Source organism: Telopea speciosissima, chromosome 6 (genome assembly GCF_018873765.1).
Source record: "Telopea speciosissima isolate NSW1024214 ecotype Mountain lineage chromosome 6, Tspe_v1, whole genome shotgun sequence".
NCBI lineage: Eukaryota > Viridiplantae > Streptophyta > Magnoliopsida > Proteales > Proteaceae > Telopea > Telopea speciosissima.
The window spans coordinates 66,174,747-66,186,014 of record NC_057921.1 but is presented as its reverse complement, the minus strand read 5'-3'; the positions used below and the strand labels follow the sequence as shown (position 1 = coordinate 66,186,014).

General features: G+C 39.4%; 1 protein-coding gene across 1 annotated transcript; it reads left to right on the top strand.

The window, feature by feature from the left end:
• Window positions 1-5,828: 5,828 nt before the first annotated feature.
• On the top strand, window positions 5,829-10,174 carry LOC122663758 (phospholipase A1 PLIP1, chloroplastic). Its single transcript, XM_043859401.1, has 5 exons — window positions 5,829-6,522; window positions 7,658-8,179; window positions 8,802-8,861; window positions 8,986-9,402; window positions 9,566-10,174. Exons 1-5 carry the CDS (start codon window positions 5,893-5,895, stop codon window positions 9,998-10,000), a joined length of 2,064 nt encoding a protein of 687 aa, XP_043715336.1. The 5' UTR covers window positions 5,829-5,892; the 3' UTR covers window positions 10,001-10,174.
• Window positions 10,175-11,268: the final 1,094 nt, after the last annotated feature.

Here is an 11,268-nt window from a genome sequence, read left to right as displayed (position 1 = left end):
AGCAAAATTACTACCCCATCCCCATAAAATATAAAATCTCATTCATATTGATGCCCCCCTTCATGCACTCTCATTGCCTCACCCCCCTTCAGGGCCACGCAACAAAAGAACAATCTCTTGCCCAACAAATGCCCAACAAATAAAGTTGAGAAGAAAATTACAATATCACAAAAACATAGATGATACTTTCACAGAATTGATTGATGCGAGATGCCAAAAACCCCCCTGAGCAAAACCTTATATACCATCCACTCGACACATTGACGTCGCTTCTAACTTTTTGGGCCAAAAACCCCGCCTTCGCAGATTGTTAGATATGTTGTTTATGGACGATGTTCGTTGTGTAGGACACCAGGAAGAACAAGATTGTTTTTAAAGAGGAAAGGAAGGACAAGGAATTGCCACTCTTACAATATTGCCTAAGCAAGTACTTCGCATGTGGCATTTTATGATGTTGCGTAAATAGTAAATTTGAACTTCTTGTATCCATTCTATTTTAAAAAAAAAATTCTTGAATCCATGGTTCTAAGAATTGGTATCATATTGATGCATGCCGATATGAAACGGTATCGTCGAAGGTCGAATGTCTGATATTGATATGGAATGAATGAATCACTGAATCAGGCAACAAGTGGTTTAGTTTTTGAAATGAAATTAGGCCAGATACTGATACAAATACCGATGTTGATACCTATAATCTTGTTTGTATCACTTGCTTCTCCAAACTCTTACGATGCTTAACCAACTTTTTAAAATTTGTGATCCTAATCTTTACTGATCCTTATATGAAAAGTGAAAACTAAGGTTAGAAATGTATTGATTCTGATCCAACTACTAATTTTGATCAAGACCGAACTAGCTTGACCTATCCTTATACGGAAACTAGGGTTACTGTGGTTTTTATACTGATTCTGATTAATTTGGCTACCAATTCCAATCTTTAAACCTTACTTTTAAGAGACAATCAAAAAGTGAGCTTGTTCATTGCTACCTAATCACATGCCCTAACACCAACGTAAAGACCAATGGGAGTATGTGTGCAAGCACTATGGGGCCTAGGATTTTGGCATTTTCATGGGTGTGGGGTGATCATTCATGCCCACCTGTGTTTAGGCGTAGGGGCATGTGATCAAGTAACATTCTTTTCCCCTAAGGGAAAAAGAACGCTACTTGATGTTGTGGATCCTACATCTCGACACAGGAGTACGTTCCTCATTTAATACACCCATGGAATAAAAGTTAATCCTTGGAAGACAACTACTAGCATAATTTTTTTTTTTTGATGGGACTACTAGCACAATTGATAATACTCTGAGTAGGTGATACCCCACCGTGACAACCATTTGATCTTAAACTCATCTTTTTTCCATTTCTGGTCTTCACATTGCGCCATGATTCTCCAAAAAAAGATCAGAAAATTTTAGTGGCAAACCCATGGTTTAAATCAGATAAATCGAATCAATCACTTTGGATTAGAATCGACCATGATCGATCCGGCCAATTCCAATCAAATTCCTGTCGAATCTTTCGGCTGATTCTGGTTCTCATAAACTTGTTTGTACTTCATCCATGGATTTCCACATGTGTAATTGTAGGGTCCATAGCCAAGAATAGTGCATAATTAACTTGACCTATCACTTCATTTCTTTTGGGCGACTCAGTCCATTACACTGTGATGCTTCTCCACAAGATATCAAAAAGAGGTCCTAAAGATTTAGGGGTAACTATGGGATCCATAGCCAAGACAAGTGCATAATTGAGCAATGTGACCTATCACTTTACTTCATTTCTTTTGGGCGACTCAGTCCATTACACTGTGATGCTTCTCCACAAGATATCAAAAAGAGGTCCTAAAGATTTAGGGGTAACTATGGGATCCATAGCCAAGACAAGTGCATAATTGAGCAATGTGACCTATCACTTTATTTCCTTTAAACGAGTCCCCCCGACCATTTGGAGGCCAAACATTGCTATCCTTCTTCAAAATGGAAAAACAAAATTAGAGAAGAGTTCTCTGTGGGGGAGCGTAGCCTGTACATGTGTGTAGGGCCAATGGGGACACGTTGAAGCATCAATAGAATGGGTATTTCTGCCTTTTCATGGGGTGCGTGAGGCAGTCAGGTCACTTCAACTATGTCTAGACACAGCCCACATGTTCCCCCACAGAAACCATTTCCTCAAAAAATCTTGCAGGCAAACCATGGCCTATGCATTTGTACTCGCTTACACATAAAAATAAAAATAAAAACATTTTGATATCAGTTACCAGTACCAATACCGTGAACTAAATCCATGGTTTATGAAAATTTTTTCATTATGAGTCATGTAGATTTATGTACACAGCCAAGATTAGTACATAATTTAGCGACATGACATATTACATATTCACGTTTTATTTCTTCTATTGGAGTTTAACATATACATATATAAGGTCCCAGACTCACATGTCAAATTTTAGATCAATTTGAATTTTCCAAAGTTGCAGAACAAGGAATTGAAAATTTTGGGACTACCAAGAGATTGAACACCTATATAGTGGAGTTCATGGATAGGCACTGATGCACGGGAGAGTATAACATTAAATAGTAATGTAAATGATTAAATTTGTCACGTGACATATATATTCTATTTCCTAGATATCCAATGCTTAGATTTGTCACATCGCTCTTCCACATGACAAAACGTCAAAACTAAATGTGCCCATATGAAAAAAACTTCTTGTATTCTAAAATATACATAATGACATCCAACGTAAACTTTTTGTATCCGGGTCATGGCGGGTATGTCATCGTTAACTCTTACCCCCTATTATACAGGGCCAAAAATACCCTTCCCTATGCTAATTAAAGAGTGAGATCTCTTTGGTGAGGAGAGATGTCCTCACCATGGATGAGGAGAAACTAGATCCAAGTCTAATTGTACATGCATTAGGGTCAAAACTGGACTCGACCCTGGGTCCATGCACCGTGGGCTGGGCCAGATGGGTAAGCCGAAGCCTCAACATATTTTGGTGTTGGTATACAATTTAAGGTCCAAGGAGAGGTCAGAAAAATAAGATAAGCCCAAGTCCAGCCCATCAAGCCTAGTAGTAGTACACCGTGTACTACCTACTAGGCTTTAGGGGTGCAAGTTTGGTCCTATCGGCCCAAACCCACCCTGGCCGCCCTAAGTTCGAACAGGGCCTGGGCTGAGATATTTGGCCCTGAGGGTGGGTCAGGGATGGAAATTTCTGGCCCTAAGTTAGGGTTGGGTCGGGTTAGGGTTGAGGCCTCGAGCTAAGCTTGGCCCGACCCAGATTTAAGTTATACTATAAAATATATATTGATATAATTTATACATCATAAACTTTAAATTTCACCCATATTTTTTTATATAATGTAATATATATGAAGATAATAAGTGTTATAATATATTTTATTATATTATTATTTTATGTAAAATTGAAAATGTTTTTCCCAGTCCATTCCAACCCATGCATTTCTTTTCCCTTCCCCATGATCAGGGCCAATCAGGGTCAACTTGACCCTACCTAAGAGTAGGTCAGGGTTGGATTTTTCTGACCCTAAGTCAGGATCGGGTCGGGCCTGGGCCCAGCTAAGGGGATAGGGTTAAGCTAGGGTTCTACAAAACCCGGCCCAACCCGACCTGTTGCAGCCCTACACCACAGTCCACAGGCTACAATATAAGCAACATGAAATTCTTAATCATGATGGTTAGTCATCTCGTGTTTGAAAAGTCTTACAACCGCAAACGGTAGACACCGAAAACAATTCTCCAATGCAGGGGTTCCGTCTTATTTAACTGTCATATACGTATCAGATCCGTATTCAATGGTGTCAAAGGATGCTTTTTGTAAAGCTCCGCACCACTGAATCATCCACGCAATCATCTCCTTCCCTCTTAACTCCTCGCCGTTAGGATTGGCGGGAAACAGGAGGTAGTGCGCCCACAAGAAGATGGGGATCGAAATAGGTGGAGCCCCCCGAACTTGGCTTCTTCATGCAACCCAACATATGGCTTTCACCTTCTATTCGATTATTCTTATGGTATTCCCAAATCTTAAATACCAAAACTACCCTTCCCCGTTGGAAAAAAGATGTAGGGGCATTTTGGTCCATGAAAGCAATACTCAGTGACTCCCCTCAGGTTGCATCGCTGGCTATTGAAACGTCCACGTGCTTAGATGCTCTTTAGCAAGTCCTTCCCGTCCCGTATATAAGAAACCTTAATTACCTCCGAAAGAGAGAGAAAGGTGAACCGTCTTGCGTGTTCGTCTTACAGGCCCTGATGTATCGGAAACTTGTCGAAATTAATTGAAAGAAAGCGAAATCGCGTTATACACTGGCGAATCTCAGCCACGCTTGATGCGAATTACGGTACTTGTTCAGGGATTTCGTCACAGAGGAGAAGTCCTTCCTTCAGTTTCTATTTCTCTAGGCTCCGATCAACGTTGCGTTCGAAGGTTCCTGCAGAACAGCATTTGCCACAGTAAGCCTTGCTCTTGCTGAATTTGCTCGATAAAACGCGTTCCTGCTTCGAATCCACTCCCTGACATTCAGGTTAGATCTCCCTAGCTCTCCCCGTTTGTATAAGAAATCGACTTCTCATTTCTTCTCTCGAATTGTTTTCTAAGGTTTGAAACTTACATGCTTGTCTTTTACAGAAATTACCCCGTCGATCGATCTGCATTTCTTCTTACATAACGATCATGATCTAATAACCATAATCTAACCTTTAAAAACAACAACAAAAAATAACACTTTTTTCAGTGTAATCGATCTGTAATGTACTGCAACATGCGTTCTTCATTTTCGAATTGAAGAAATTAGGGTCATTACTCCCTAATAACCTCCATTTCTATGCAGCACCGATCATTCATGAAAGATTTCAGCATTAAAAGAAAAAAAAAAAAAAAATAGATCATTCATGAAAGATTGAAACTACCACATGGCGCACATGCAACTGAAACATTCATTTTTGGCCCTGTGGGCCCCAACCACTGCTGTAGCCTCGTTCATCTTCTTTCCATTTCTGTATAATGAAGAATAATTCTTCGGAGTACAGATAGATCAGACATAAAGAATTTGTAAAAGGAGAGAGGATTGGGGGAGAGTTAGTTGTGATCGTTTATTCCTACTTCCCACCAAAAACAGGAAATTTTTTTTTTTTTTACTGTGATTTGAATTCAACCCAAACAGAGGATTCTGTATCAGTTTTGAATTCGTAATTCTCTTTTTTTTGTTTTTTGTGAAATTTGTATACGTAATTCGGTAAATAGCACAAATCCTTGAACGCTTAGAGGGGATCAAAGATCCTGGAGAGATTCCATATGCCGACCATTTTATATTTTTATAATTCTATTTGCACTTCTTTTTTTTCCAATTTGTGTGTCAGGTGGAGAAGTGATGGGGAGAAGTCATGGGGCGGACGACATTCTTGTTTGAAACAATCAACAGAACAGATCAACAACAGCTAACTCCTCGAATCGTTTGATAGTTTACAGGTAAGCGACATAACATGTCGTCACGTCTTATGTTTGCCATTTAAATTACGTAAATATCCTTTGTCATGGGGCATCTTTGTTGTTTCGTAGAAAACGATAGACATATTGGGGAAGAAGATCATTTACGGAATTTTTTTTTTTGGGGGTAATATTACGTGTTGTTTAAGTCATTAAATGTGGCCTTCCGCAGTTCCGCTATTATTTTGGGTTTGAGTTTCGAATTTCGATAACTCCGCCTCAATTTCGGTGACTCCGCCGATGAAACTAAAGTCATGCTCTTGTTTTCGTATATGACAGACGTGTCACTCTCAAATGGAGGACATGGTGGAAGCGAAACAGAGAAGAAAAACACTTGAAAGAAATTAAGCAACAGAGAGAATAGAACAACCATGGCGTGCAGCTCAATGAGCATTTCTAGCTCTTCCATCACCACCACCACCACCCCCACCAGAAAAGACATTCTCAAAGAACAAAACGGAGTGGGTCTGCGTGGACGATCCGGTATGGGGAGAACGATGTCCGAGTCTCAGCTCCGGTTTTACTCGGTGAACCGTATTCGGGCTGCCTCTGTTGAGCCTAAATTAAGGAAAAGTCATTCGATGGGGATCCTCCCAACCCATCTCTTGGGTTCAAACTCGACCCGGCCGCTTCTTTCTGATTCAGTAGGTGAGGAAATGACTTTGGTGGAGAATCCAGAGGTGGGCTTTGAATTGGGAGAGCGTGAAAGTGGAATGGAGAAGACGGAGAAGAGAGCGAACTGGGTGGAGAGGCTTTTGGAGCTCCGAGGTCGTTGGATGAACAGACAACCGAAAGAGCAAATGGATGGAGAAGGAGAGGGAGAGGGAGAGGAAGGTGGTTGCGAGGTCGATTACAGTTCGGACGTCGAGGATGAACAACACAAGAGTTTCGATCAAGAATCGTTCTCGCGGCTCTTGGTTCGAGCCTCCTGGTCTGATACTAAGCTCTTTTCTCAGCTGGCTTTCCTGTCCAACTTGGCATATGCGATAGAAGATATCAAGGTATTCCCTTTCTTTTTTTTACTTTTGGCAATAAATTTGCTGGCATCCATCATTAGTTTCCACGTGGTAGAATCAGGATGGACACAGTTACATGTAAATCCATAAATAATGATCAAATCTCAGCCTGAACCACGTAGATGGGGTTAAAAATGGGAGTGTATAAATAGTGTCTCCTTCTAAGGATAAAAAGGGTTGGCAAACTTGTGACTTGTGAGGGTGTGTCCCCTATGTTGTGGGTTGTGGGTCGGGTCGAAAAAAAAAAGGGAAGGGAAGTAAATAATGGATTAAAGCTTTTTAAGTGGGGTAGAATTTGGTGGGAAACAGAGGAAATCGAGTAGTTCAGCTCTTGTTCACTTACAATATGCCCCTTAGCCGATTTGATGGAATCCATTTTTGTAGACCCCACTTTGTGGATTCCATCAGGTCTCTGCTCGTGAGAGTACAAGAAATTGAGATGGGGTGAGATCCTATGTGAGAGATGAAATGAGAAGAGGAAAGATACAAAATGAATTTTTTCATGAATAATGTCAAAATTTTATCAATTTTCTAAGATTTTGAAAGAGAATGGTATGAAAAAATTTGGGGTGTCATAATATTATACAATAATAAATGCATTTAATGAGGTTGTTTGATAAGTTTTCCATCTCATCCAATTAAACACTCATATGTGTGATAGTTTGTGAGAAACAAGTACAATTTTTTCACTTTTCTCTTTCATACAAACATGACCTAATGAAATAAAAGAGAGTGTTCTCTGTGGGATAGAGGGAGTGGGGAGCGCAGCCTCTGCCAGTGCTGCCCAGAGTCTGTCTGTCCTATGCCATATGGTCATTTCATATGGGAGGAGATGGCCAGACTGTGGAGGGCGCTGGGAGGCTGCATTCCGACAGAGAGAACTCAAGGAGAAAGTTTTCCAGACACGATAGGTGAAGGAAAAGTACATCCATGCTTGTAAATATTATGCCCCCAATAATATGATTGCTCCCTCCCTTAAAGAAATTGTAAGTTCCTCGATCCTTTCCAGGTTGTATATTTGCACACTCAAATTTTATATATTGTATTGTTGTTGTTTTAGTATTTTTTGCAATGAAACAAAAAATAAATGGTAATACTGTAGTATTTCAAAACATGCTAGGCAGAGGATTTAAGGAAGCATTACAATCTACATTATGTAACATCTTCATTGGAGAAGAAAGCAAATGTGGCTAGAAATAAAGTGAAACTTGACCATGATCATGTTCGCATGGGGACGGACTCTGCCTCAAATCCTGATTCCAGTTCAAAGAAAGGAACAGAGTTTAAGCATAAGCAATCAATCCGTTCATCAATAGCTTATGAGATCGCTGCATCAGCTGCATCATACGTCCATTCTCATGCAAAAGGACTCCTATCCTTGGGCTCAGAATCTTGCCATGAGGATTTCAAGATGGAGTCATGTGGTGAGAGGGACAACATACTAGATGAGGGGTTGTTCACACCTATTTATAATTATGAAGTGGCAGCTTACATGGCGACGACAACAATGACAGCTGTGGTAGCTGCAGAGGAGACGGCAAAGCAAGAGGCAGCAAGGGAACTTCAATCACTCCATTCCTCTCCATGTGAATGGTTCATTTGTGATGATCCAAGCACATATACTCGTTGCTTCATCATTCAGGTATTATGCTTTATGGCTTCTCTTCCTAATACTTGGTAACTGTAACCATTTGTGATTAGTAATAGTTCAAATGTGGAAGAACTTCTTGTGATAACAAGCATTGTGTGATTGATCATTACCATTTGATGAATTTAATTTTACTTACATTGGAGGGTCCAACCCAAAACCTTGGGGCATTAGGTGGTGATAGCTCCTCAAGTGTAAGAAGCTAGGCACCAAGAACCTGAACAAACCGTTGAGGGACTATAACTATAGACTCCCAACATCTAAACAATTTAAAAATCAAACAACAAAGATGGAATAGCTTTCAATCCTTTTATAGTCTTCTAATCAGCTGTGGTTTGAACAGTCATCTGATTACCTGACTTAGAATATTTCTCCAAAGCAGAGGACTGTTGGACATTTTTTGTTGGAGGTGTTAATTGTTTCACCCTTATCTAACCATTGTGGATCCAATGGTCCATTAAAGAATTGATGCCAACCGCTTTTTTTTTTTCCCATCGCAGAAAAATAATGCAACGAAACTAGTAGTTATGATGATATATCATGTTTAGTCTTCATCATAATATCTCTTAGGTGCATACAACATTGCAACTTATACAATGAGGACTGCGAATGGCAGGGGTCAGATTCATTGGCATCTTGGCAAACAAACCTCTTCTTTGAGCCCACCAAATTTGAGGTAAGCATACAATTGTTACTTCATTACTCAGAATGAAAAATTTATAAAAACTAGACAGTTTAAATATATATGCTACTAGTCATTATCTCACCAAAAATCTTGAAAATTGATTGTTATATTGTAGGGAACAGATGTATCAGTTCACAGAGGTATCTACGAGGCTGCTAAGGGGATATATAAGCAATTCATGCCAGAAATTCTAAAACATTTGAAAAGATATGGAGCTAGAGCAAAACTTCGTTTCACTGGTCATTCTCTAGGAGGGAGTCTTTCCCTCTTAGTTAGCTTGATGCTCTTGACTAGAGGTGTAATTAGTCCCTCCTTTCTGTTTCCTGTAGTCACATTCGGATCACCATCTATATTCTGTGGGGGTCACCATATCCTTGACAAATTGGGATTGAATGAGAGCCATGTTCATTCAGTGATTATGCACAGAGATATCGTTCCGAGGGCTTTCTCTTGCAACTATCCAACCCGTGCAGCGCAAGTCCTCAAGCGCCTGAATGGTTCATTCCGATCTCACCATTGTCTCAATAAACATGTAAGTTTTCTCCAGATCACTAAGAACTCAATAAACTTTTTAAGCCATTTGTTGAATTAACATCGACATGTAAGCATTAAATGGATCAGCTTGAGACTTGCAGTATTACTCAAGAAGGCACTCACATTGGTGTGTTAACTCATCTTCTATCTTGTGAGTGCAGAAACTACTGTATTCTCCAATGGGAAAATTATACATTCTTCAACCAGATGATAAGTTATCTCCTCCTCATCCCTTGCTTCCCCCTGGGAATGCCTTACATGCTTTGGACAAGACTAAATGTGAATCTCAAGCTGTAATAACAAGTGCAATTAAGGCCTTCCTTAATTCCCCTCATCCATTGGAGACACTAAGTGACCCCAAAGCCTATGGCTCAGAAGGTACAATCTGCAGAGACCACACCTCAAGCAACTACTTAAGGGTTCTGAATTGGGTTCTATGGCAACAAACTAAGCTTGCAGTTCGACAAACAAGAAGACAAAGGCGTCACGATTTGTGGCCAGTTCTTACAACCTCGCCTTCTGACCAACCGTGGAGTCATGGAGGATACTTGAAGAACCATAGGTTGATCATCAAGGAAGTGGTTGCCGACGTCTGAACCTAATTTGTACATTCATCTCCATAGAAGGCACATATAATTGTTATGACATGAGCCAAGGGGATTTAGTTACCCAATCTTTCATGTAAATAGTAGCCTTGTTCTTTTTCTGTTTTTCAATGAAACATGTATATGTTATTTATCACTGATACAGTTACTGAATTTGGTAACAAATGTCAGTATTCCTTTGCCAAATGATTAAAGATAAAGCAAGAACAACCCTCACAAATTAGAGTCAATATTGATTGCTGACTGAATCATTTAACACCATATGATCTGATGACCCTTCAATCGAATCCAGTAAGGGTATTTTGGACCTTTGTTAATAGGAGGCGGGAGTTAATGATGAGTTCACTGTTTCAGGAATCCAATCATAGCGTCAAATCTTGTAAGTTGTAATAGCAGGTGTAAAGGTTCTAGTTGAGACTCAAAGCTAAAACTATGTAGGATTAGTAGGAAGCAAAACAATGTACTTTTGACCTTAATGGCTCAATCTTAATTCACATTTTTTTCTTCCTTTAATTTAGTAGACTATGTAGATATACATTAAATGCTAGAAGATTGACAACATTAAACACCACAGTGAAAATTAAGTAGAAATCACTGAGTATGAGATAATTGATGTGTTGGGGTACATAACTTCCTGCACAAGCATCACAAACTTGATATTGTTCTCATATAAATAAAGGAAAGGAAACCCATCGTGTAACGCCTCCTCACATTCCACCCATGGACCCCACACTCTCTCTCTACATTAAATACCATATATTGGTAGGAAATTTTCTCTAGCGTCGTGGGGAACCTCTCTCTTGTAAATAAATACAATTTGTTATGTAGGTTTTTTTGTTCTTCTAAACACAAACAAGGAGAATAATACATGGAGGGTATAGGTTCAGGTGCCAATCACATAACAATCATAAATTCTCTTTTGCATCGCTTTTCTCCCATCAATGGTTCAATGTGCAAGTCATGGGCTAAATCATTCATCAAAACAAACTCTAATATTAATGGCACAGAGATAAATGTAACAATTTACTGAAATTCCTTTAAAGAATACCTTAAACTTTTTTGAAATACACAAAATCAACCATTATTTTTTAACTTAATACACTAAAAACCCGGATTACTTTAGCATTATGTTTCTTTTTGGGTAACACTATATTCCTTGAACTAGTTTGTGCCTTGTACAAAGATCAAGCACCACTGTTGGTCACATTGTTTATCGGAGTTAGGGTTTAAAAACTTGGAATTGGGATTTGGATTGGTAT